The 27311-nt window shown below is 50.5% G+C and overlaps 2 protein-coding genes across 8 annotated transcripts; both read left to right on the top strand.

Moving 5' to 3' along the window:
• Window positions 1-131: 131 nt before the first annotated feature.
• Slc25a23 (solute carrier family 25 (mitochondrial carrier; phosphate carrier), member 23) lies at window positions 132-16330 on the top strand. 6 transcript variants are annotated; one of them, NM_001379070.1, is made up of 11 exons: window positions 199-520; window positions 1807-1933; window positions 2378-2587; window positions 3372-3459; window positions 4656-4767; window positions 6099-6257; window positions 6342-6494; window positions 6693-6800; window positions 7192-7359; window positions 12705-12855; window positions 14378-16315. In NM_001379070.1, exons 5-11 carry the CDS (start codon window positions 4657-4659, stop codon window positions 14560-14562), a joined length of 1035 nt encoding a protein of 344 aa, NP_001365999.1. In that variant the 5' UTR covers window positions 199-520; window positions 1807-1933; window positions 2378-2587; window positions 3372-3459; window position 4656; the 3' UTR covers window positions 14563-16315. The 6 variants fall into 6 exon arrangements, with proteins under 6 accessions (XP_011244878.1, NP_080153.2, NP_001365999.1 ...); NM_025877.4 differs by lacking the exon at window positions 2378-2587 and having other exon boundaries at window positions 178-520; window positions 14378-16330; NM_001379067.1 differs by lacking the exon at window positions 2378-2587 and having other exon boundaries at window positions 6693-6839.
• Window positions 16331-18386: 2056 nt separating this feature from the next.
• On the top strand, window positions 18387-27269 carry Slc25a41 (solute carrier family 25, member 41). 2 transcript variants are annotated; one of them, NM_001346527.1, is made up of 8 exons: window positions 18387-18467; window positions 18740-18845; window positions 20068-20223; window positions 21359-21511; window positions 21609-21716; window positions 25087-25254; window positions 26174-26321; window positions 26858-27268. In NM_001346527.1, exons 3-8 carry the CDS (start codon window positions 20092-20094, stop codon window positions 27043-27045), a joined length of 897 nt encoding a protein of 298 aa, NP_001333456.1. In that variant the 5' UTR covers window positions 18387-18467; window positions 18740-18845; window positions 20068-20091; the 3' UTR covers window positions 27046-27268. The 2 variants fall into 2 exon arrangements, with proteins under 2 accessions (NP_001333456.1, NP_780542.1); NM_175333.3 differs by lacking the exon at window positions 18740-18845 and having other exon boundaries at window positions 26858-27269.
• The last annotated feature ends 42 nt before the right edge of the window (window positions 27270-27311 follow it).

The raw sequence follows: 27311 nt of genomic DNA, 5'->3' as shown, positions 1-27311 counted from the left end.
AGGAAAAAAGGGTAAACTGAGGCAAGCAGAGTACTAAGACGGTTGCCTCTCCTACCGTCCCAGGAATGCGCTGTCAGATGTGCAAAACCAGAGCCTCCTAGAATGCTTCCCCACGCCCCCTGCTCCGCCCCCAGCCCCCTCCCCCAAGTAATGCGGGTCGGAGGAGGAGACCAAGTTCTGGCGCGGGCGGGGACGACTAGCATTTATCACTTCCAGCAAGTGCCGGAGCTCGGCCCCGCACTGAAGAGGCTGCGGTGCGGGTGGGCGCGGGAGCTGGCTTTGTGGGGACCCCGGGGGGGAGGGGGAGCCAGAAAGCCCCCGCCGAGGCCGTCGCTGCGGGGCCTCCCCTCCCCCCTGGGCGGGCGCCATGCGGGGGGGCTCAAGCGACGCGGAGCGGCGGCAGCGCTGGGGTCGCCTGTTCGAGGAACTAGACAGCAACAAGGACGGCCGCGTGGACGTGCACGAGTTGCGCCAGGGGCTGGCCAGGCTGGGAAGGGGAGATCCGGACCGTGCACAGCAGGTACTATGGGCAGCGACCACCGCGGCAGGATCCGCCCGCGCCGTAACCGGTGCCCCTTAATGCCGCGGCTACGGCAGCCACAGGCTACCTGTTGGCTGGACCCCACCACCTCTGTCTAGGTTCCCTTCCCTCTGTCCACCCGCGTCTGGCCTGACGTCGCGAAACAGGGCTGCCAAGGCTCCAGGCCTGCAGTGGCTGCGGTTGCCAGGACCCAGCGGCCCCTCCCCCCCCCACCGCCCCCTCCCCCACCCCCTGTGGGATGCCTACTGGGGGGGATGGACTGCAGAGCGGGACGCTTTCCCCTCCACGGCCCAGAGCCAAACCCTCCTCTGCTCTGTGCACAATCCGAGGGGTGACCCGCTCCCACCTGCAGCTAACACAACTTCACATCCTTGCTGGAGCACACACAGAGCCCCTAGCCAGCTCTCCTAGTCTCTTATTTACATTTGCTGCCAGCCGGCTCTTTCCCGGACCTGGCCAGTTGCCCCAGGCTGCTCCAGCTAGGGAGTCAGTCCATCTGAGGTCACTCTGCTTCTACTGGGGTCTGACCTGTCTAGGAAGGAATTTGAGGTAGGGGTGCAGTTTAGCAGTAAAGTGCTTTCCTGGCATGTGCAAAGGTCCTAGGTTCTAGCTCCAGTATGGGAGGTGGCAGTGGGGAGCAGCAAAAACTGGCCCTTTCTCCGTGTGACAGGGGACATGGAGCCCCTAGCCTTCCCTAAAACAGACCTATTGCATTTTTGTTGACCTTGAGTCTAAGGTCCAACTTTTGGATAGGAATATAAAGAGGCCCCATGGCTGTTGGGCCTTATATGAACCACGACTGTTTCTAACAGGACAAACACACACACACACACACACACACTCCTCAACAAGACTGCCAAGGAGACAGGATTTTATAAGGAAAATCTGGGTGGGCAAATTTGGGAAACAAGGTAATGAATGAGAGAGAATCAGAGTTCAAGGTCTCGTCCTACAGTACAGAGAATGTGAGGCTAGCCTGGGCTATATGAGACAGGTGTCTCAAAATTGACCAAAAAGTGCCCCCAGGTTGCCACTTCCCAGTACTATGACCTTGAACTGCCTCTGTGACTCTGTAGAGTCCTCAGTCTGCCTAGGGACTGAGACAAGAGGCAGATTCTTCTTATGGCCTGGGGCTGCTCCCTTCCATGAGGAACTGGGGCTCTGAGCTCCTGAGGCATGAGGCATATTCTAGCTGTCTTCCCCACACACGCCCTGTGGGGGTGCAGTCTGCTGGAGTCCCTGTGTCCCCTTTTTTCCTCTGCTAGGGTGTCTCCTCTGACTGGGATGCTGATCCTGATGGTGGCCTCAGCCTGGAGGAGTTTACTCGCTACCTGCAGGAACGGGAGCAGCGCCTTCTGCTCATGTTTCACAGCCTTGACCGGAACCAAGATGGTGAGATGGGCTCTAGGCTGGGGAATGGACAAGTGGGTTAGAACCCGAAGCGCCGGGGGAATGGGGAGGGCTGCTTCTGACTCATGGACTATTTTGGGAGTTCTCAGCTGCAACTAGGTGATTTGAGCCTGAACTGGCCCATCCCACCTCCTATCCCTTTTGCAGTAGGACCCCTCTCTCTGCCCATACACGTTTCTCTTCAGACAGTATACTTGGTTCGGAGACCCTCAAATACAAGGATAGACCCTTAACCAAGCATCTTCTGGGTTCCTTAAGTATTACCTTAAAGTTGGAGAGCTAGATCAGGGGTAACGTGGTTGCCACAAAGCCACAAGTCCCTAAGCTCAATCCCTTGTCCCCATAGATGCAGAGGTACATGCCTGTAAGCCCAGCCTTGGAGAGGGGGAGATGAAGAAAATGAATAATAATCAAATATTGCTTTAGTCCCTTGTAACATAGGAACCTCTGTGATCACCCCTGAACTCACGCATTCACTCCTGGAATAGAGAACTCTCCAATATCAACCCTGAGCAGCCCCCACAACCTGTATAAGAACCTCTCTCCTTACCATGGTGGCAAACAACTTTGATCCCAGCACTCAGGAGGCGGAGGGGCAGGCAGATGTCTGAGTTCAAGGCCAGCCTGGTCTACAGAGTGAGTTTCAGGACAGCCAGGGCTACACTGAGAAACCCTGGCTCAAAGGAGAGGTGGGAGGAGTCTCCCATGAGGCTGAGAAGCTGACTCAGTCAGAGAGGGACTGGAGTTCAAACCCCCGCACCTGTGTTAAAAAGCTAGGTATGGGGCTGGTGAGATGGCTCAGTGGATAAGAACACCGACTGCTCTTCCAAAGGTCCTGAGTTCAAATCTCAGCAACCACATGGTGGCTCACAACCACCCGTAATGAGATCTGACGCCCTCTTCTGGTGTCTGAAGACAGCTACAGTGTACTTATGTATAACAATAAACATCTAAAAAAAAAAAACCACTTAAAAAAATAAAAAAGCTAGATGGGCATGGTGGTGCACGCCTTTAATCCCAGCACTGGGGAGGCAGAGGCAGGCGGATTTCTGAGTTCAAGGCCAGCCTGGTCTACAGAGTGAGCTCCAGGACAGCCAGGGCTATACAGAGAAACCCTGTCTCAAAAAACCAAAAAAAAAAAAAGCTAGGTATGGTGGTGCCCACCTGTGACCCAGCACCGGTGAGGTAGAGACTGGAGGTGGTAAGGTGGATCTTAGGGTTAGACTTCCAGATAAGTCACCGGACTCCAGGTTCAGCAAGAGACCCTGTCTCAAAAGAAAGATGGAGAAAGACTGAAGACAGCCATTGACCTCTGGCCTCTTCATCCACACGCACACAGAAGCACACACACAAGGGCTTCTGGACCTCCCAGTCCAGCCTATGTATGGTTTGGGTGTCTCCTGGGGCTCCCCTTTTCCAGGTCACATAGATGTCTCTGAGATTCAACAGAGCTTCCGAGCACTAGGTATCTCCATCTCACTGGAGCAAGCAGAGAAAATCCTACACAGGTGAGTTATTGGAGATTCGGGCCCTTGGAATTTCACCTTCACCCCACCCCTATCCTACCCCATATCCTGCCAGATAGCCCTGTCCTCTGAGCCCCAGACTGGGTTGACAGGGAGGGCAGAAATGAAAAGTTCGACTTTGGAGTCAAACAGATCTCTGGCCCTGAAAAAGACTGGTAATACAGCTAGCCCCATAGGGTTGGTCTAAAGGATTTACACATGGGAGCCAGCCAAACAATGTGATTAGACAATACCTGAAGCCTGAACCTGTCATTCTAGCACTTGAGAGGCCAAGGCAGGAGAATTGCCATGAGTTTGAGGACAACTTGGACTACAGAATGAGACTTGATCAAAAAAAAAAAAAAAAAAAAATCCCCAAAAGCCAGGCAAGTGAGGCTAGCAAGATGTAGCAGTAGGTAAGGGTGCTTGCCCCTCAATCCTGATGAAGACAGTTTGATCCCCAAAACCCACGAGGTTGGAAGGTGAGAATCAACCCAGCAGGTTGTCCTCTGACCGCCACATGCAAGCCATGGCACATGTGGGCAGTCACACCACATTTGTCTTTAGACGTGATGGTTCAGCTCTATAATCCAGCACTAAGGAGGCTGAGGTGGGAGGATTGCTGAGACCCGCGCCAGCCTGGGCTATAGAGGAATAGCCTGACTCGGAGAAAGGGGCTAGAGAGAGAAATAGCTCAGCAGTTAAGAGGACGTATGATTCTTCTAGCAGAGTCTGGTTCCCAGCACCCAAGTCAGGTGGCTCACAACCACTGTAATTACAGCTTCAGAGGACTGAACACCTGAAGCCTCACGAGCCACACACACACACACACACACACACACACACACACATACACACGCTTTAAAATAAATATATATTTTAATGTTTTAAAGCGCTTTAGCCAGGTAGCACATGGAAAGCTATGCAGAAGAACTTCCATGAGTTCGAGGCCAACCTGGTCTCCAGAATAAGACCCTGCCCCACCCCAAACTGTCATGGGCATGTCGTAGCACTCAGGTACTAAGGCAGAAGGGGTGCTGAGAATTCCAAACCAGACTGGACTTTCGAGTGAGACCCTATCTCAGATATGCCAGTGCTATAGAATGGCAGTGAATTCTGTGCTCCCCGAACCCATGAACGCTAGCGGCACCCACCTCCTACAGCCCAGACCACTGAACCTGTGCCAACCCTACCTCTAGCATGGACCGCGATGGCACCATGACCATTGATTGGCAGGAATGGCGAGACCACTTTCTGTTGCACTCTCTGGAGAACGTGGAGGATGTCCTGTATTTCTGGAAGCATTCTACAGTAAGTTGGGAGCCACCTACAGGATAGGGGCTAGCTCCAGCTTCTCCCCAGGGCTCAGGAGTTCTGGGCCAAGACTCTAGAGGTGTTGTCAGCGTCTGAGTGGGGGGCGGTGCTCTTCCAATGAAGTTCTGTGCCTTTATTGTTCCATCTGGGGTTCAGGCGCCTGTTAACCACTGATGGACACTTCTGCTATCTGCTCAGAACCTTTTGGTCCTGCTTAGACTCCAGGGACAGCTCTAGTAGGAATCGTGGTTAGGGGGAAGAAAATACACAAAATGGCTTCCCACACTTGACCCACATAACTGCCAGATACCAGGTGCTCATCATCTGCTCCAAGGCTCCTGGGGCTGATGGAAAGATACAAACAGACACTGTATCTTAAAGATCGAAAGAGTCCATGGGCATGGGGAGGGAGGTCAGCTCTTGCACCAAGGTGGGAATCACTAAGGATCTTGTGGTGTCTGGCAGATCAATCTGTGGGATTGGACGTGGTCCTTGTCGTGTTTGCTTTTTCTGGGGAGATGTGAGTAAGCATCTATTTACTCCAGGTTAGGTAACAACAGACCAAAGTGAGGATCTCGCCAAGGTCCCACGTGGTGAGCCCGTGAGTTTCTTCAGCTTAATTGCAGAGCACAGTGAGGGGTCACTTACAGGACCTGGGGTACCCCAAACAGCTGCAGCACTGCTGAGTCCCACCCCATCCTGGATGGTGACCTGGTGGAACCTGCAGCATGGAATCTTTCTGTTGGCCTTCTGCTTCCTTGTTAGTGTTCTGGGATGGGACACTGAGTAGACTTCCGGGATACATCCTGGGTCCCCATCCCTCACACCCTAGGGGGTATCAAGAGTGCCATTACCATAGACCCAGTTATCACCAGATTGTTCTGCTCAGTTTGTTGCCATGGCTACCAGGCCACGGTAATAGCTGACTCAAAATGGCACGGGGTGATGATGTTCATGCTAGAGGAAAAAGCCATACTACAATCCTCTCGGGAGATCCAGAGATGTTCACCCCCAAAAGTCCACCATTGGGAAATCTATTGCTGGACTCTAGAAGGGAGTCTATCCCTTGGGGGGACTTCTAGGAGAGTACTTCTAGAGGAAGACTTTTTGGAGAAGGCTCTTGCGGGAGGATTTCTAAGGGAGGGCTCTCCATAGAGGAGTTGACTGTGAAAGCAGATCCTTTCGAAGGATTCAGTGGCTCTTTTGGTGGAATCAGTGGATCTTGTGGTGGGATCTGGTAGATTCTTCAGTAGGAGACTTCTGCAGTTAGGGCCCAGGCACATCCCCCGCCTCTGCTGGAACATGACATCCACAGCCCCTGTTCTCAGGTCCTGGACATCGGTGAATGCCTGACGGTGCCTGATGAGTTCTCCCAGGAAGAGAAACTTACAGGAATGTGGTGGAAACAGCTGGTGGCTGGTGCAGTGGCTGGCGCTGTGTCACGGACAGGCACAGCTCCTCTGGACCGACTCAAGGTATTCATGCAGGTGAGAGGACCTGAAGGGACCCATCCCATCATCTAGGCCCAGACCTAGGAGGGCACCACAAAGCCACCTTCTCTCCCCTCTCAGGTCCACGCCTCAAAGTCCAACCGGCTTAACATTCTAGGGGGCCTGAGAAACATGATTCAAGAAGGGGGTGTCTTGTCCCTCTGGCGGGGCAACGGCATCAACGTGCTCAAGATAGCCCCCGAGTCTGCCATCAAATTCATGGCTTATGAACAGGTAGGACAGGGACAGGGACAGAAGAGAAGGTATTCAGCATTGAAAAGCAGATAGTAAACACAAGGGCTTGTGGGCTTAACTTGCGGTCCCCAGCACCACGCCTCCTGCTGGTCAGCACTGTGGCAAGCAGAGAATGTTGGAATGCAAGGACCCCAAGGTTCCCAGGTACCCAGTCCCACAGCCATGTTATACCCTCAGATCAAGCGGGCCATCCGGGGGCAACAGGAGACACTGCACGTTCAGGAGCGCTTCGTGGCTGGTTCCCTGGCCGGGGCCACAGCTCAAACCATCATATACCCCATGGAGGTGAGAAGGAGGGGCTGGAGGAAGATCCAGCATGGGAGGGTAGGTGTCTTATACTCTTTTATATTTCCGGTCTAGCTTGTCTGGGTATCTCGATTTGAGCTGTAACTCCTCGGGACATGGTTAGAACTGTTTGCACAGTAGTCATAGCAACTGGCCATTTTATGCCTGCCAAGATCGAGGATGGCAGGCAGTGACCTACCACACCTGGTTTATGTGGTGCTGGGGATAGAACCCAGGGTTTTCTGCACCCTAGGTGGGCATTCTACCCACTCAGCCCCACCTGGGCTCTTAGCACATCTGCTTTCAGGAGTAGCCACTTCTAGGTGATGTCACTCCTGGGTGTGGTGTTTCTGAAAGCAATTTTCAAGTGGTTAACAGAGTTCTCACCCAGGTACTAAAGACTCGGCTGACTCTACGCAGAACTGGCCAATACAAGGGGCTCCTGGATTGTGCAAAGCGGATCTTAGAACGTGAAGGGCCCCGCGCCTTCTACCGTGGCTACCTGCCTAATGTGCTGGGCATCATCCCCTATGCAGGAATCGACCTAGCTGTCTACGAGGTCTGTGGATAACCACCCTCCCTCCCCTCTCCTTCTGGGATCTGGCCTAGGTCACTCCTTGCTAGTTGAGTAGACTTCTTGTAACTTGGATGGGCAATCATGGGCTTGAAAACTATGTTGGGTCTTGGAACCCTGGGAAGACCCTCCAAATATCAGGCCGGTGTCTCCATCACTCAGTGTTGCAAAAGCCTTGTTTCTGGCTCCACATGGTGGCACACAGTTGTTGCCATGGGACTTGAGAAGCTGGAGTAGGATCTGGGTTCAAGGCCATCCTGCATAAGGTAGTCAGTTTCAAGATAGCCTGGTTTGTCTTGTGTAGCGATGGTGGCACATGCCTTTAATTCTAGCACTCAGTAGGCAGAGGCAGGAAGATCTCAGAGTTCAAGGCCAGGGTGAGTTCCAGGACAGCCAGGGCTGTACAGAGAAACCCTGTCTCAAAAACAAACAACAAACAAAACATTTTTAAAACATTGCTGCCTTAAGAAATTAGCAACAACCAAATAGAAAAATGAGGGCTAAAGAGTGGCTCAGAACTAGGCAGTGGTGGCGCACACCTTTAATCCCAGCACTCGGGAGGCAGAGGCAGGCGGATTTCTGAGTTCAAGGCCAGCCTGGTCTACAGAGTGAGTTCCAGGACAGCCAGGGCTACACAGAGAAACCCTGTCTCGAAAAAACAAAAAACAAAAAAAAACAAAAAAAAAAAAAAAGATGGCACAGAGTCCTTGCTGCTGTGGGCTGTGACAGATGTCTTGAATTCAGACCAACATCCAGGTCTAACAAGTCCTTTTAAGTCTAGCTTCAGGGAATCCACCGCCCTCTTCTGGTCTCCAAAGGCATTGTACTCACACACAGTTCAGCGGTTAAGATCACTGGCTGACTGCTCTTCCAGAGGTCCTGAGTTCAATTCCCAGCAACCACACGGTGGCTCACAACCATCTGTAATGGGATCTGATGCCCTCTTCTGGTGTGTCTGAAGATAGCTACAGTGGACTCAGATACATAAAGTAAATAAATAATTCTTTAAAAAGAAAAAAAAAAAAAAACTACACGAAGCCAGGTATGGAGGTTGGTGTCTGTCATCCAATACTCAGAAGGCTGATGCAGGAGAATTACCACAACTAGGCATGGTAGTAATGGTAGTGTAGGCCTTTAATCCCATGCTTTGGGAAGCAAAGGCAGAAGGAGCTGAAGGCCATCCTGGGCCACAGAGAGAGAGAGGCCCTTTCTCAAAATAAGAACAATAGTAGAACCATTCTCCCTCTTGGGGTGTTGGGGATGAAACCCAGGGGTTTACATTTGCCTCCTTGGGGTTATGGAAGCTTTAGTTTTATAGGAACTGGAAACCCCTCCAGCTCCTTGGAATAGTGAACACAGAGATGCCCATCATCCCCAAAGTATGTATGGGTTCTAGCCTCATCTCTATGCCAACAAATTATTTTTCTCCCCCCCCCCCATTTTTTAAATATTATTTTCAAATATTATTATGTATGGTTGTTTGCCTGGATGTGTATGTGGTGCCTGTGGAGGCTAGAAGAGGGTGCCAGATCCCCTAAGCTGGAGTTACAGATGGTTGTGAGTCGCCCTTTGGATGCTGTGTATTAAACCTGGGTCCTCTGCAAGAGCAGCCAGTGTTCTTAACTGCCGAGCCTTCTCTCCAGCACCACCACCACCATTTGTTTGTTTGTTTGTTTGTTTGCTTTGTTTTGTTTTTTGAGACAGGGTTTCTCTGTGTAGCCCTGACTGTCTTGGAACTCACTTTGTAGACCAGGCTGGCCTTGAACTCAGAAATCCACTGCCTCTGCCTCCCAAGTACTGGGATTAAAGGCATGCACCATCACGCCCGGCTTTTTTCTTTTTTCTTAAGACAGACTTATGTAGCCTTGGTTGACCTCAAACTTGCTGTGTAGCTGAGGATGAGTTTGAACTTCTGATCCTCTTGACTATCCCTCCAGAGTGCTGGGATGACAAGTCTACGCAAGCAGGCCGAGTTAACATATTGCTGGGATGGAAACCAGGGCTTTGTGCATGTTAGACAAATGCTCCACAAGCTGAAACTTGGCTCTTTTGTTTGTTTGTTCATTTAAATATGGGAGCTCACTGTGCATCCCATGATGGCCTGAACTCATGGTAATGCCCCTGCCTCAGCATCCTGAGTACTAACATTACAAGTATGTATCACTATCTCTGGCAATGGAACAGTTCGCTCTTGTGTCTCTTCCCTTCCCTCCCCCTTCCCCTCCCCCTCCCCCTCCCCTCCCCTTCTCTTCCCTTCTCTCCCCCCCTTCTTCTTCTCTTTCTTTCTCTGTCTCTGTCTCTCTCTCTCTTCGCCCCCACCCACCAGGCCAGAAGACAATGATCCTGAGGTCATTCATTCCTCAGCTACTGTCTACCTTATTTTCTGACACAGGATCCCCCCCACTGGGACCTGGGGCTCATCAAGGAGGCTAGACGGGTTCGTCAGTGAACCCCTCCTGCCTCTGCATCCCCATGAGTGTGGTTACAGGTGTGCATAACCATGACTGGCCTTTGACAAGGGTACTGAAGATCAAACTCAGGGCCTCATGCTTACATGGCCAGAGGTTTTCTAGGAACTGAGCCATCCCCCTAGCCCTGAACAGCTCTTTTTTATGCTTCTGGCCCTTATGTGTCCATGTGTCACACAGCATGTGTGTGGAGGTCAGAGGGTACCTTAAAGGGATTGGTTCTCCTTTCACCACGTGGGTTCCAGTGATTGATTGTAGGCCATCTAGTTTGGCTGTAAGCACCTTTAACCACTGAGCCATCTCACCAGCCCATAACAGCTCTTAATTACCCATTCAATATCTATTTTCTCAGCACCCACATAGTGGCTCTCTTTGCCACCTGGAGCTCCAGTCCCAGTGGACCAGATGCTCTCTCTCTTCTGGCCTCCGTGGGCACAGCGTGTTTTTGGTATATGGACAGACATGGAGGCAAGACACCGATACACATAAAATAAAAGTAAAGAAAGTTAAATAAAATAAAAATTAAAGGCACACGCTTTAAATCCCAAAACTTGGGAAGCAGAGGTGAGTAGCTCTCTCTGAGTTTTGAGTCCAGTCTGGTTTATATTGTGTGTTCTAGGCCAACCAGAACTACAGAGAGATCCTGCCTCAAAAAAAAAAAAAAAAAAAAAAAAAAAAGAGTTGGGGAGATGGCTGAGTTGTTAAGGTACCCACCACACAAGTATGAGGACATGAGTTCTGATCCAGAATCTAAATAAAATGTCAGGAAGAGCATCTGCCACCCTGGGGCCGGGAGGTGGAAGCAGGAGAATCACTGGGGTCAGTGACTGAGCTCCAGGTTCCATGAGACGCCCTGTCTCCTGTGACAAGGTGACAGTGCTTTGGGGAGACACCTGATGTCAACCTCTGGCCTCCACATGTCCTTGAGTGGGCATGCACCCCAGCATATACACAAAAGCACACATAGCCCCCCCCCCCCCGCCGCCAGAAAATAAAAAGGAGAAAGAAGGAGAAACGGGGTGGGGGTGGGAGAGAAGATTTTGGAAGAATGTTCCAGAAAATGCTAGAGCTTTGGGCACATGGCTCCTTTCCCCTCAGTTTCTTGTCTGCCAAGTAGGAACCATATGAATAGGCATCTGCCAATGATGAAATATTCTGAGGTTGTAGTGAGCACCACTGTGGGGGGAAGAGGAAGGCGGGGACTCTTGCTTACTGGCTCACCCAGGCTGACTAGCCTGCCAGCCCCAGAGATCCTCTTTCTACCTCCCCAGGGCTGGGTTTACAGGTGTCCCCAACCTCTCCCAGTGCTGGTGAAGAGGATGGGACTTGAATTCAGGCCATCTAACTCATACACAGTCTACACCTGTGGAGCCATCTGCCCGGCCCCTTCTCTTTTTGTTTTAAGTTTTCCTTCTTTATTTTTAGTATAGACAATGTTTCACTTTATTGCCCAAGCGAATCACAAGCTCCTCGGCACAATCAATCCTCCTGCCTCAGCCTCCCAGGCAGCCTGATTGACAGATTGTCTCCCACTGCCGTTCCCTGCAGCACTCTTTCACTGTAAATTTATCACTCCTATTATTTTTTATTTATTTTCATTTTATGTGCATTGGTCATTCTCAGCTACATAGTACATTCGAAACCCATCTTGGCCAAGCCTTGGTTTGTTTGGTTTTGAGACACAGATTCTCTATATATAGCCTTGGCTGTCCTGAAACTCAATCTGTAGAGCACACTGGCCTCAAACTCATGTAGCTCTACCTGCTTCTGCCTCCAGAGTGATGAGATTAAAGCATCCATGCCACCACCATCCTAGCCCCACCATACATCTTTAAAAATCCAAAAGGCTGCCAGGCGGTGGTGGCGCACGCCTTTAATCCCAGCACTTGGGAGGCAGAGGCAGGCAGATTTCTGAGTTCGAGGCTAGCCTGGTCTACAGAGTGAGTTCCAGGACAGACAGGGCTATACAGAGAAACCCTGTCTCAAAAAAAAAAAAAAAAAAAAAATCCAAAAGGGTGGTTGCACACACCTTTAATCTCAGCACTTGGGAGGCAGAGGTAGGCAGATTTCTAGATTGAGGCGTGCCTGATCTACAGAGTTCCAGGATAGCCAGGGCTACACAGAGAAACAGTGTCTCTAAAAACAAAAATAAACCCCAAACAAAAAACCCGAAAGGATCCTTAATCCTGAATGTACAGTCCTTCCTGCTGTGGACAGTCACTGCAGAGGTCCTAGGCATGGGGTATGCACAGTACAGGAAACAAAGGAGAAGGGATACAGGGAAACTGCTCATAGTAGCCAGGCTGGGTAGCACAAGCCTGTCATACCAGCACCGGGGCGGTTAAGAAGATGAAAACTTCAAGGCCAGAATGGGACAGACTAAGCCCATGTTCCAAAATTAAAGTTTTAAAAGCAAGAGATGTAGCTCAAGTAGTGATGCTGAGAGCCTGGCTCACGGGTAGAGCACCCCCCAACACTGCCACCTAGAATCCTCCAGTGAAGGTTCGGGGTGTGGTCAGTGTGGAGTGCCTGCCTAGAATCCCCCAGTGGTGCGCTGGGGGCGTGGTCAGTATGGAAGGCCTGCCTAGAATCCTCCAGTGAAAGGGCTGGGGGCGTGGTCAGTATGGAGGGCTTTCCTAGAATCCCCCAATGGAGGGCTGGGGGGAGTGGTCAGTGTGGAGTGCCTGCATAGACTCCCTCAGTGGAGGGCTGGGGGGATGTGGAACTGGCCCAGTGGGGAAGAAAAAACACATCATCTACTGTAGAACCAGCAACTGTGGTACACAGAGCTGGCAGCAGAGATCCTGACAACAGGATCTTCCCGTCTGCAACTCTGAACCCACCTGCTCCTTTCTCTTCTAGACCCTGAAGAATCGCTGGCTTCAGCAGTACAGCCACGAATCCGCTAACCCAGGCATTCTCGTGCTCCTAGGCTGTGGCACCATCTCCAGCACCTGTGGCCAGATTGCCAGTTACCCTCTGGCACTGGTCCGTACCCGAATGCAGGCCCAAGGTGAGAAGTGTGGGCAGGAGGCTGGGGTAGGAAAGCCAGCCACTTGGGTTCCACCTGCTCCCACGTAACTGTGTAGGAAGAACCAGGATCCTTGTGAGTTTGGGTGGCCTTCATAAACCCTTCCTCTTGTCTGGGCTTCTGTTTACCCATCAGTGACCCTGAAGAAGGAGGCTTTTACCTTATCGGCCTGAGAGTTCAGTGGTGTCAAAAGTACAGGGAAGTACCACAGACAACATTGTGGCACTTCTGGGCCTGCCAGTAACTTGAGCTGTTATTCAAAACTGAGAGAAAAAAAGGGAGTGGAGGTTGCTTAGAACAACATTAGCCAAGGTCAAGGAAGGACAGTTTGCTGGGTCCTTCCTTCCTTCCTTCCTTCCTTCCTTCCTTCCTTCCTTCCTTCCTTTGTTTATTTATTTTGTGAGACAGGGTCTCACTATGTACCCCTGACTGGCTGGAACTCACTATGTAGCCTAGGCTGGCCTTGATCAGAAAGATCTCCCAAATGCTTGGGTTAGAGGCATGGCCAGCAGACCTGGCCATATTATCATTGTTTTTAGGCAAGATCTCACTGTGTGGCCCTGTCTGGCCTGGAATTCACAGAGATCCCTCATTCCTGGGGATGAGGACAAAGGCAACATAAGTCATTCCATGATCAGATGTGATTTAGAAGAGGTAGGAACCCAGCTTAGATTAGGTACCACAGAGGGCTCCTCCAAACAGCCAGCTTTGGGATGGAGAATGGAAGGAAAAGTAGACACTAACCCTGAAGAGAAGGAGAGAATTAACTTTAAGGATGGGGGTATTTCTCACCTCTTGTCACACACAGACACTCATGTATTCACACATGCACTCTTACATACAGACACATGTATGTATTCTTATACACAGAAACACATATGCACTTACACACACAGACATGCACTCACACATGAACATATGAACTTTCACACATGCATATGCACACACAAAGACACACTGCACACTCATACATGCACACATACATTTATGCACCCTCTCTCTCTCTCTCACACTCACTCTCATATAGTTGTACATATGTACTCTTATACACAAACACACATATGCAGTCTCACACATACTAACAGACACACTCTCACACATGTACACGCAAGTCACAGATATGCACTCTCACACATGCACACACAGACACATATATATATGCACTCTCACAATGCATACACACAGGCACACATGCACTCCCACACATGTACACACAAACTTTCACAGTACATATGCGCATACACAGACAAATATACACAGACTCATGTACATGTTCTCATGCATGTATATACCTGGTGTTTCCATTCATCCCCAAATGTAGTCCCTAAGATTGACAGTTCCTAAGCCCACAGACACCCTGAGTCTTGTGGTAGGTCCCACTGTTCCTCTGTCTTACCCTTCTGCCTTCTGTTTAAATGGCCGCCTAGCTCAGCCCTAGGATGAGGTAGGAGGGAGAAATGAGATGGGGAAGCTTTGGTCTTACCAGGCTTCCAACCACCTCCAGCCTCCATTGAGGGTGGCCCGCAGGTCTCCATGGTGGGTCTACTTCGACACATCCTGTCCCAGGAGGGTGTATGGGGCCTCTACCGGGGCATTGCCCCCAACTTCATGAAGGTCATTCCAGCCGTGAGCATCTCCTACGTGGTCTACGAGAACATGAAGCAGGCTCTGGGGGTCACATCCAGGTGAGGGACAGGGAGCCTGTCCCCCTAAAACTCCCTCATCTTCATCATGGTATCCCCTACGCTGATATCTTCAACCACAGAGACTGATGGCCTGACCAGTGGATCCTAACCCCACACCCCAAGGCACTGGACCCCAGTACCCAAATCCCCGATCCTAGCCCTGTGTCCTGACCATGGTACCACTGCACCCCACACTTGAGCCACAGGATCCCAGGACTTGATCCCCAACTTCACAACCAGACCTCGAAGCCCCAACCACTGGACCCCACATATCAGCAGCCTGACACTTGATATGTAAAACTATCCATACCCTGGCCCCAAACCCTTCTTCCCAAGCACCTTGACCCTGTCATCTACACCCCAAAGCTGGACCCTGCTTTTCCCTGCCCCACTGGTTGCTAGACCTCACTATGCAGCAGCAGGTGACCCCAATGCCCCAAGCATGGGAACACTCATCCATGTACCCCATAGCCCAGCTCTCAGAGCCCTCAGGCACCAGACCCAGTGCCCTAATGCCACACTGGACCAGAGATCCCTAAACTTGCTGCTGAGTTCCCTGTAACCTGCCTCACAGCCCAGCCCCTGGATTCTAGGAGCCAAGAACTCTCAGCCACAGGGTCCTGACACAGCAAAGCCAAGATCCTGGGCTCTGCCACTGGGTCCCTGGATCCCTGGATTACAGGTCCCTTAACCCAACCAATGCATTTTCCTCTGTTTGAGGTTCCATATTCCCCCATTTTTACTGCTAGGTCTACATTCCAAGCACCACCCTCAATCTCTCACCACTGGACCCCAAGTCCCAATCCACTGGATTCTGTCTCCTGGAAGCATGGGTGCGAGAGCTCCAGGGTCCCTCATGTGGATCCCACATGCCCCAGCTGCTAAATTCCAGATCCCAGATTCCTTCAACCCCTTCTCTGGACCACATTCATAGAAGGCCAAACTTCCAAACACCTTCATACTCCAAGGTCTTTGCTCCTATACCCCAAATGTCACTCCCCAAGTCTAGATCCCAATAGCCCAGTGACAGCATCTCATATCCCAGACACACCCTGGAGCTGATTCCCAATGCATGGAAGCATGCCATCCAAAGAGTCTTCTAGAAGCTCAAGACGCCAGACCAGTGGCTCCCTACCAGGCAGTAAGGAATGGGACATATGAATGCTGCATTGCACCTCAGCTAGGACACACCTCCCTTCCCACCCCCACCCCCAAATCACTTTGTTCCCCGTCCCCCTCTCTCTGCAATGTCTTCCACATTCCCCTGCCTTCCTTCCAGGCTAGTAACTCCCAGATCCCAGGTCCCTCTGGGAGGGCTGAATCTGCTTGTTCATGGGTTGGGAGCTACCAGGGGAAGTCAGGGACACCACCAAGGGGACCACCTGCCTCTCACACTGCCAGTCCTGCTCAGGCCTCAGAAAGTTGCAATCAAGGACCAACACACAACATCCTTCATGAAACCCAGCATCCAGTATGCAAATTAAGTATCCCCAAGCTGACTCGGAGTCTATTTTTCTACCAGAGAACAAAGTCCCCTGGCTCCCACCACATTCCCATACCCTCCACACTTCAAGATTGGATTCTGAGCTTAGACCTGGGGTACCCCGCTCCACCTCTCAGTCTTTAGGGGGACCTCATCAAGGGACTGAGAGGAAAACTGGGATGTTGGGGGGGCATGGTTTCCACCTCTCCCTCCAACCTACACCAAGTCCTACCTCCCTGCCCATGTGTGTCATTTCAAGGAAAAAAAGAATAAATTTTCTAAGCTATTACTGTTGATTTTTAATTGTTTAAATTACATTCGCTTGTTTGAGGGAGGGGCATATGGCAGGGAAGCTTGTGGGGATCTGTCCTCTCTTTCCCTGTGTGGGTCCTGCGGATCAGACTCAGGCTTGGTGTGGAGTGCCTTTGCCTCACTGACCTTCATGGTAGTTTTGTTACTTTTTAAAAAGTACGAACAGGTGTACGTGTGTGTGTGTGTGTGTGTGTGTGTGTGTGTGTGTGTGTGTGTGTGTGTGACAACACTGAGGTACTACCGGAGGAGAAGAGAGAGACATGGGTCTCTCTCCCTCCCCCTCCCCCCCTCCCCTCCCTCCCTCTCTCTCCCTCCCCCCCTCTCTCTCACACACACACACACACACACACACACACACATACACACACGTCCTTTATCTCTTCTCCATACCTCCACCCTCACTCACCTTGTATCACCCTTCCCCTCCCTCCCTCCCTCCCTGCCTTTCTCTATCTCCATGCCTACCCCATCCTCCCTCCCTCCTTTCCCCCCTGCTTTCTTGTTTTCCTTCTGTCCCCTCCTCCTTTGCTTCCTCCCTTCTTCTGACCCTCCATTGCTCCCTCTACCCTATCTCCTCCTCTTTCCTCTTCTCTAAGAGATTGGAGCCTCGGTTTCCACTCCATTTATAAAGAGAAAGGGGGCTGGAGAGCTGGAGAGCTGGCTAAGAGCCCGTACTGCTCCTGCAGAGGCCCGCGTTGCAGTCTCAACAATCGCATGGCAGCTCACAACCATCTGTAGGGCCTGCTCCAAGGTTCCCTTCCTGGCCTCAGAGGACACTGCACTCACACGGTGCCTGTGTGCATACCCAAGCCTGACCACTTCAATCAGATCCCAGGCATCTACATGGAAATGGAAGGATGGAGCAGACTCCACAAAACTGTCTTCAGACCTCCACACATGCACCACAGTGCATATGTACACACACACACACACACACACACACACATTTATGTTTCTTGTCTCTGTGTGGTATGTTCATGAGACTACTAGATACCTCTGATCTGGAGTTACAGTGGTTGCAAGCCACCCAGCATGGGTCCTGGGAACTGAGCCCAGGTCCTCTGCAAGCAATATGCACTCAACAACTGAACCATCTCTCCAGCCCCAATTAAAACACACACACATGGGGTGGGGGTGGGGGGTCCGGGGGCCTTAAATCTGGGTGAAGTGGTACAGCGCATGAACTGGTAAAGGCAGGAGGATCAGAACTTCAGAGTCGGAGCTGGTGAGATGGCTCAGTGGTTAAGAGCGCTGACTGCTCTTCTGAAGGTCCTGAGTTCAACTCCCAGCAACCACATGGTGGCTCACAACCATCCATAACAAAATCTGATGCCCTCTTCTGGGAGTGTCTGAAGACAGCTACAGTGTACTTACATATAATAAATAAATAAATAAATAAATAAATAAATAAATAAATAAATAAATAAATAAATCTTTAAGAAAAGGAAGCATTTAAAAAAAAAAAAAAAAAAAAAAAAAAAAAAAAGAACTTCAGAGTCTTTCTCAACGTCATCCTGGGCTACATGAGACCCGGTCCCACTGATCCCTACCTTAAAAAAAAAAAAAGAAAGAATTTTTAAAAGCATTTTTATTGTATGCAGATGTGGCAGCGTGGAGCTCATCTGCTAGGCTCTGCAGCTATCCCCACCACTCATCTCCGGAACTCTCCATCTGTCTACACCAAAGTTCTGTCTCTGTTCAGCACTAACTCCATTCTGCTTCCTGCCTTGGGAGCCGGAGTCAGGAGGACCAGGAATTCAAATTCATCCTTACCTACTTGGTGAGTTTGAGACCAGTCTAGGCTACATGCCACCCTGTTTCAAAACAAAGCAAATGAATAAATAACTATTGGTTAGGTACCATTCGGAGGACCACACTGGCTCTTCCTGAGCCATGGGAACTAGGATGTGGACACTGTGGGAAGGCAGGGTCAGCCACGCTGCCTACCATCATGCTTGTGAGCTCACAAGCACTTTTGTGACCTCATCTTCCCCTTCCCCCTAAACCGCAAGGCTGGATAACCAGCCACTTCCAGCTGGGAGCCAGATAGACGCCCCAGAGGACGCTGAGACTGGGACCTTAATCCTTCAGCAACTATGGGAGTCCATCTCGAGGTAACTCAGCATCCTCGTTTGAAGGTTCAAACCTTGCTTAAGAGGGTCAAGGCTCAGCCGGGCGTGGTGGTGCACGCCTTTAATCCCAGCACTCAGGAGGCAGAGGCAGGCGGATTTCTGAGTTCAAGGTCAGCCTGGTCTACAGAATGAGTTCCAGGACAGCCAGGGCTACACAGAGAAACCCTGTCTCGGGAAAAAAAAAAAAAAAAAAAAGAAGGGTCAAGGCCTTATTTAGGAAAGCTCCACCCTGCCCTACCCCCACCCCTCTCCAGCCTACCCTACCACCATCTGAAGCATGGAACCCAAGGTGCACACACATGTATGAGTATGTTTGGACATGTGGGTGAGAACAACCCTGAGCATCCTTCATCATAGCAGGTAAGTCTGGGGAGTGAGATGGCACAGGCTGGACCAAAGGGAAAAAGCTTTGAGGCCCATATGGTACGGAGCACCTCCCTCCAGACAGAGTAGAACAACCTACACTGAGACCATGTGTGAGACCACGTGGTAGTTCACACCTGTTATCCCAGCACTCAGGAAGCTGCAGGCAGGACATCAAGAAAGGTCAAGGTCATTCTTGACTGTTTTAGTGAGTTAGAGACCAGTATGGGCTACTTGAGACCCTGTCTTAAAAGGGGAAAGGGGAAGAAGAGAAGGAGGCTGGGGCTGGCTAAGGAGACGAAGTGCCTGACACTCCAAAGCATAAGGCTGGACTTCAGAACCCTAGAACCTGTGTAAATGCTGGGCAAGCCTGACAGCCATCTGTAACCCCAACAGCACAGAAGTGAGACAGAGATGGGGGAGCAAGCTGGCTGGCTAGACCAGATCAACTGCTGAGCCTCTGGGCTCAAGTGAGGAACTCTGCCCCCACATATAAGGTAGAGAGTGGTCCAGGATGACCCTGCACATCAATTTCTGGCCTAAACACACTCACACACAAGAGACACATGCCACTTCAAACACGCACGTACTCTCTCTCACATAGTCCCACTCACATGCATGCACTCTCTCTGACACACACACAGAGTCACACATATCACTACACACACACTCACATACACACAGTAACACATACATGCATACACTCTCTCACGCTCACACGCACAAAGATAGGAAAACAGACTGGAGAGGTTAAGAGCTCTCACAGAGGACAAGAACTCAGTTCCCAGCAACCACATGCTGGTCCACAACCAGATGCATTGAATCCAGTGTGTTTTTCTGTTCCTCTTGGATACCTTCATACACAAACAAAAAGTAAATCATTAAGAAAGTCAGAAATCAGCTAGTGGCGTATGCCTTTAATCCCAACACTTAGGAGACAGAGACAGAGATCTCTGTGAATTAGAAGCCAACCTGATCTACACAGTGTGTCCCAGGACAGCCAGAGCTACAAAGTGAGACCCTGCCACAAAACAAAACAAAACAAAACAAAACAAAACAAAACAAAACAAAACAAAACAAAACAAAACAAAACCACCTAATCACCCCCTCCAAAGAATTGTCCACATTGAGGCAGCAAACAGAAACAGCTCCTTTAGGGCTCCGGAGGGAGTGAGCTCTTTTAGGACTGAGTGTGGCCAAGCAGCGGCTGTTCTTGCAGGTTCTGGACACGGGAGAGCAGCTGATGGTCCCTGTGGATGTCTTGGAAGAGGAAAACAAGGGGACCCTGTGGAAGTTTCTGCTCTCTGGAGCCATGGCTGGGGCAGTGTCTCGCACAGGGACAGCACCTCTGGACAGAGCCAGGGTGTACATGCAGGTTTGTCCACGGGGCTGGGACCCTCTGTGAGGACAGTAAAGACAGAGTTGATGGAACTCAGGATGGACTGGAGCTAGACATAGAGCTCTCAAAAACTTGTTGCTGGGCTGGAGAGACGGCGCAGTGCTTAAGAGCACCGACTGCTCTTCCAGAGGTCCTGAGCTCAATTCCTAGTAACCACATGGCGGCTCACAACCATCTGCAATGGGATCTGATACCCTCTTCTGGTGTGTCAGGAGAGAGCAATGGTGTACTCTCATATACATAAAATAAATAAATATTTTTTAAAAGTTGTTGCTGAGGCTGAAGTTGTGGAAGATGGGGACAGGAAGTAGAGTCAAGTTGGGGCTAGGTTTAGAGAACTCCAGGCACAGAGGCTAACATGAGACTAGGTAGAAAGGTTTGAAGATATGTGGGTCGTGGGTGGTATCTTGCTGGGAGATGTTTGCTGGGGGTGGATGAAGATGGACCTCAAGGCGTCACGCATACCAGATAAGCATTCACTGCTAAGCAACGTTCCCAGACTTCCTTTCTTTTGAAAAATTTATTTTTATTTTATATGGTTGAGTTTGACTGTGTATCTGTGCACTGTGTACATGTAGTGCTGCTGGATGCCAGAAGAGGGCGCTGGATCCTCCTAGAACCGGAGTTATGGGTGGTTGTGAGAGAGCTGGGAACAGACAAGGTTCCTCTGCAAGAGATGTTCTTGCACCCTGAGCCATCATCCCAGCCACCAGCCCTAACTGTCCCACCAGCCGCCCTCCTGTCACATTTAATTTCCGGGCATCTCAGTAAGTAGCCCAGATAGCGCAGAAAGAACTTGAACTACAATATTCCTGACTCAATATACCAAGTAGATGAGATCTACCTAGTGGCACAAGCCCGTGATGCTAGCTATTCCCGAGGCTGAAGCCAGAGGATCTCCAGTTCAAGTCCAGCTCAATTTTAGAGAGAAGACCGTGTGTCAAAATACAAAATAAAAGGCATGGCTCAGGGGTGGAGCCTAGAATCCCTCAGTGAGCGTCTGGGGGCGTGGGCAGAAGTGGAGCCCTCACCTAGAAACCCACTTAGATAAGGGGCTTAAGGAAGGACACCAGGCGGGCTCCCAGGGCTGCTTACCCCTCTTCCTCCCCAGGTGTACTCCTCCAAGAGCAACTTCAGAAACCTGCTGAGTGGACTGCGGAGCCTGGTCCAGGAGGGCGGCGTCCGCTCCCTCTGGCGGGGCAATGGCATCAACGTGCTCAAGATCGCCCCAGAGTATGCTATCAAGTTCTCTGTCTGTGAGCAGGTGAGCCACAGATCAAGCCCCGAGAGTGCAAGACACCCCTCCACCCGTCCCAGATGCACAAGGGCAGGCGATTCTCTCACACCCACTCCCCCTGCAGTCTAAGAATTTCTTCTACGGTGTGCACTCATCCCAGCTCTTCCAGGAACGGGTCGTCGCAGGCTCCCTGGCTGTGGCCGTCTCCCAGACGCTCATAAACCCCATGGAGGTAAGGCAGAAGCACGGAGGAGGGGACTGATTCTGGGGCACCCCCTTACTTCCTCCTTGTTCTGCTCTCCTCCTTCCTCTCCCACCTTTTACATCCCTCCATCCTCTTCCTCCTCTTCCTCCTCTCACTCAAGCTCCTCCCTTCCCCTCTTCTCCCTTCTCTCCCCTTCCTTGCTCCTTGCTCTCTTCTCACCCTTCCTCCACCCTTCTGCTCTTCTTTTTTGGGGAGAGGGAGGGGGTTGTTGTTTTGTTTTGTGTTTCCCCCTGAGACAGGGTTTCTCTGTGTAGCCCTGGCTGTCCTGGAACTCACTCTGTAGACCAGGCTGGCCTGGCACTCAAAGAGATCTGCTTGCCTCAGCCTCCAGAGTGCTGGGATTAAAACCATGGGCCGCCACTGCTCAGCCTTGCTTTTTCTTTTATTATTCTGTATTATTTTATATGTATGGCTACTTTGCCTGCATGTATGTCTGTGCACCATGTACATGTCTGGTGTTCATGGAGGCCAGAAGAGCCACCTCCTGGGGGCTGGAACTCTTCTGGGTCCTTGGGGAGAGCAGCAGTCTTTCAGCCCCTATTCCTTCCCCCTCTCCCTTCTTTGTTCCTCAACTCACCCCACCCCTTCCTTCTTATTCCCTTCTTCCTTCTTCGTGGCCCTCCCCCCCTCCTTCCCCCCCCCCTTCTCTTTTGTTTCATTGACACACTTTTCAAACTGTAACATGGGAAGGCTTAGAACAGCAGGCCTGTTGTCCTGTTTGGGCCTCCCAAGTGATACAATTCTAGACACTAAAGCCAGTTTTCCCCTTCTTTCCTTTCATCTCTGGTGCTGGAACTCAGGCCTCCTTCAGGCTAGGGAAGCCCTCATCACCGAGCCACCACAGTAGCCCTGTACCTCCATTTCCTCACTGTGTCGTACACTGATCTGTCACTCCAGATGGCCCATCCCTTGTCTCCAACAACCCTACAGATCTGCTATGTACTTTCCTTAGGTCCTGAGCTTACTTTCAAACCTTCTTATAAGCACTCAAGTTCATACATACATACATACATACATACATACATACATACATACATACACACGAGCTACAAATGTGATGCATCTCTTTGGGTGGATTTTGGGTTTTGGTTTGTTTTTTTAAGTGTAGCCCAGGCTGGCCTTAATCACACCATGTAGCCAAAATGACCCTAAACCCCTGACCCCCACCCCTGCCTCCAGGTGTGCACACTGCACCCCAGCACAATCTGCTTTTACAGAGGTTGAGGATCAGTCCAAAGGCAACTAGCAGTTCCCAGTCAGCCTCAGTCCTCTCTAGAGTTTGTCAGGATCTCTCTGCCCTGTGACCCTCCCAAGGCTGCCTTTTCTACCACAACAGTACATAGCTTCGTGGGCTTCGTGTCCTTTCTCTCAGGCTGTGACAGATATGTGAAGATGTATGTGTCCCAAGGTTTATAGACACCTCCCCTCCCCAAACCACCCACCTCTCCAGTTCCTTACCTCAAAGACATTCATACTGCCTTCCCAGTTACCTGTTGAACTTGTAGACTTTTAGTCAGGCAGGGTGGCCACACCCCTAACCCAGCAAGCACTCCAGAGGCAGAGGCAGGAGCTTGCCTGTGAGTTGAAGGCCAGCCTAGTGTACAAAGGTAGTTTCAGAACAAGCAGACCTACAGAATGAGGCCCTGCCTCAAAAAAATAAAATAAAATTGGAGATGTTTTTGTATATCAGAAGTTAAGGGGGGGGTTTTGGTTTGGTTTGGTTTGGTTTGGTTTTTGGTTTTTCGAGACAGGGTTTCTCTGTGTAGCCCTGGCTGTCCTGTAGACCAGGCTCACTCTGTAGACCAGGCTGGCCTGGAACTCAAAATCCACCTGCCTCTGCCTCCAAAGTGCTGGGATTAAAGGTGTGCACTACCACTGCCCAGCTAGAAGTTTTTGTTTCTGGTTTCCTCTGTGTGTGTGTGTGTGTGTGTGTGTGTGTGTGTGTGTGTGTGTGTGTGTGTGGTGTAGTATGTGTTCATATGGAGGGTGACTCTTTTCTTGTGGGGCAGGAACACCAATGAAGATTAAGTTCAAAGTTTTATACATGGTAGGCTAGCACGCAACTGCTGAACTAACTACATTCTGTCACCCTTGTCTTGGTTTTTTGTGTGTGAATTTTTTTGTTATGTCCATTTGTATGTCTGTATGCAATGCCTACAGAGGTCAGAAGAGACCATCAGATTCCCCAGGAGTGGGTCCCAAGATCAAACTCAGTCATCGAGCCTGGACCAAATGCATTAATGCACTGAGGCATCTCACAAGCCTCTTGTTCTATTTTTGAAATTAAGTCTCGTATAGTCCAAGCTGGCCTTGAACTCACTATGTATCTGAAGATAATCTTGACCTTTCAGTCCTCCTCAGCTACATCGTGAACTAGAGGTCAGCCTGGGCTACTTCAGACCCCTCCTCAAGCAAACACAGAGTAGAAATTTGGTTGGACCTTGGGACATGATTGCAGTTAGACGCCATGATTGGATCTGCTTCCTCACCAGACCGGGTTTCTCTCTGTAGCCCTGGCTGTCCTAGAACTCAATCTGTAGACCAGGCTGGGCTGGTCTCCAACTCAGAGATCCTTGCCTCTGCGTCCCCAGTGCTGGGAGTCAAAGGTGTGTACCACCACTGCCAGTTGGTTTTTTGTTGTGTTGTTTTGTTTCGTTAGGACAGCTTCTCAGGCTTGGTAAGGTGGTGGGACAAGTTTTTAATCCCAGCTCTCTAGAAGCAGAATATGTGAGAGTTTGAAGTCTGCCTGGTGTTTCTTCATAATGGGTCCCAGGCCAGCCACAGCCACATTGTAACACACTCTATCTCAAAAGAAGGAGCAGGGCTGGGTTTCACTGTAGCCCAGGCTAGACTGGAACTCCCCTTATATAACAGGATGACTTTAAACATCCTGTTTCATTTCTACTTTTGGGTACTGAGATCACAGGTATATGCCACCACTCCCAGTTTGTGGGGGTGCTAGGATGAAACTCAAGGCTTTGTGATAGGCATGCATGCCCTCTACCAAAAGAGTCACAGCCTCAACCTATTTTTGTGAAAGGGTCTTACTATGTAGCCCAGGTTGGCCTGAAGTTTATGATCCTCTTGCTCCAGCCTACCCAGTGTTTGCAATATGATGGATATGTTAGCAGAGAACCTGGGTTTAATCTTTTAAAAGCTCAACAACCACAGGTATTATGTTAGAGTGAGAACCTAGCTAGTGGCTCCCTCTTTTCCACATAAGTGGCCTATCTCATGCGGCCTATGCACAATTGAACCCTTGACAATACCTCCACCTACAAGTGTGTGACAGGTCTGTCAGAGAGTGTTTAACCAAATGGATCTCCTCCTGCTCCAGGTACTCAAGACTCGGCTGACCCTTCGCTTCACTGGCCAGTATAAAGGGCTTCTGGACTGTGCCAGGCAGATCTTGGAACGGGATGGTACCCGAGCCCTATACCGAGGCTACCTGCCCAACATGTTGGGCATCATCCCCTATGCTTGCACCGACCTAGCTGTTTATGAGGTGTGTGTCTCCAGAGGGGAGAACATGGCTTTGGTGGTCAGCCTGTATCTCTCTCTCTCTCTCTCTCTCTCTCTCTCTCTCTCTCTCTCTCTCTCTCTTTGGTTTTTCGAGACAGGGTTTCTCTGTATAGCCCTGGCTGTCCTGGAACTCACTCTCTAGACCAGACTGGCCTCGAACTCAGAAATTTGCCTGCCTCTGCCTCCCAAGTGCTGGGATTAAAGGCGTGAGCCACCATGCCCGGCTCTCTCATTTTATATGTATGAGCACAATGTCGCTGCCTTCAGACACACCAGAAAAAGGCATCAGATCCTATTACAGATGGTTTTGAGTCACCGTGTGGTCGATGGGAACTGAACTCAGGACCTCTGGAAGCGCAGTCAGTGTTCCTTCTCTTAAATCTTGGTTTTTTTAGACTAAGACAGCATTTGGATGCTGGGAACTGAACTTGGGTCTTCTGCAAGGGACAAATGCTTTTGACCTGGGAGCCATCTCTCCAATCCACTGTTTTTGTTTGATCCCGACACCCAGACAGGATTTCTCTGTATAGCCCTGACTGTCCTAAAACCCACTCTATAGACCAGGCTGCCCTCAAACTCAGAGTTCCAAAGCCTGTTGTTTTTTAAGATAGGGTCTCACTATGTAGCCTTGTCTGAACTAGAACTCAGTATGTACATGGAGGCTAGCCTCAAATGTAAAGAGATCCTCCAGCCTCTGCCTCCTACTGCTGAGATTAAAGGTGTGTGCCATCGTGTCCAGCTGGTTTTGATTATGGGATTGGGTTTTAGTATGCAGCCTTGGCTGTCCCTGAACTTGGAGACCCACCAGCCACTGATTCAACACTGGAGGGACTAAGGTGTGCACCACCATGCCTGTCTTGACTCTGAGTCGGTATCAAGAGCATTCTTGCCTCCTTTCGCAGCTACTCCAGTGCCTGTGGCAGAAGTTGGGCAGGGACATGAAGGACCCCAGTGGCCTCGTCAGCCTGTCATCTGTAACACTGTCCACGACCTGTGGCCAGATGGCCAGTTACCCACTGACTTTGGTGCGCACAAGGATGCAGGCTCAAGGTCAGCCTGGCTCCAGGAGCCATTACACATAGCTGTTCCTTGCCTCATTCCAGCTCTCTGTATCTTTTCACCTTTCCCACCAACTTTCAGCCTCTCTATAACCCATTTAGAACACCTTTGCTAAGTACTGAACCCACCAAAGCTTATGCTCACCCCTAATCTAACCCTAGCCCTCAAGTTAACATGCCTATCACCCATCACTTGGAAAGCCAGCCTCAGCTACTTTGAGGCTGGGGCTCAAGGTACAGAGTGTGCCTTATATGCATGGGTTCAATCCCCAGTACCACATGAACTGGGTGTGATAGTGCTGTTATTCCAGTAGGAGGTACATGCAAGGGAATCAAGAGTTCAAAGCTAGCCTCAGCTACATATGGAGTTCTAGGCCAATCTGCACCATATGATACCATGTCAACATACATACATACATATATAACAATAACCAAATGATCTCTACAACATTCCCTCAGTGTGATCAGATCCTTCACAGTGAATCTCACATCATACCCAGTGCTGACCTTGTCTATGTCTATCCCCAGACACTGTGGAGGGCTCCAACCCCACCATGCAGGGAGTCTTCAAGAGGATACTGAGCCAGCAGGGCTGGCCGGGGCTGTACAGAGGCATGACACCCACTTTACTGAAGGTGTTGCCAGCAGGCGGCATCAGCTACCTGGTGTATGAAGCCATGAAGAAAACCCTGGGTGTACAAGTCCTGAGCAGATGACCTGCCCTGAACAAGAAGAGAATGGAAGACCCAGTGTCCCTGAGTCTCAAAAAGCACTCCAAGGCTCAGGCTTTAAGGCCATTTTGGTTTGCAAAAACCACCCAGGACTCGGATTAGAAAAGCGCTGGGAGTCCTCCAATTGGGATTCTGAGTTGGGATTCCAGCCGGGTTTTTGCAGGCTTGTTCAAGAGAAGATGCAGACAATGAATAAAGATAGTTTTGGACGTCTGTGTCTGAGATTAGCTGGTTCTGGGTGGGAGCTGGGA

Source organism: Mus musculus, chromosome 17 (assembly GCF_000001635.26).
Source record: "Mus musculus strain C57BL/6J chromosome 17, GRCm38.p6 C57BL/6J".
NCBI lineage: Eukaryota > Metazoa > Chordata > Mammalia > Rodentia > Muridae > Mus > Mus musculus.
The sequence above is the reverse complement of the archived record's forward strand: the minus strand, read 5'-3'. Positions and strand labels throughout refer to the sequence as shown.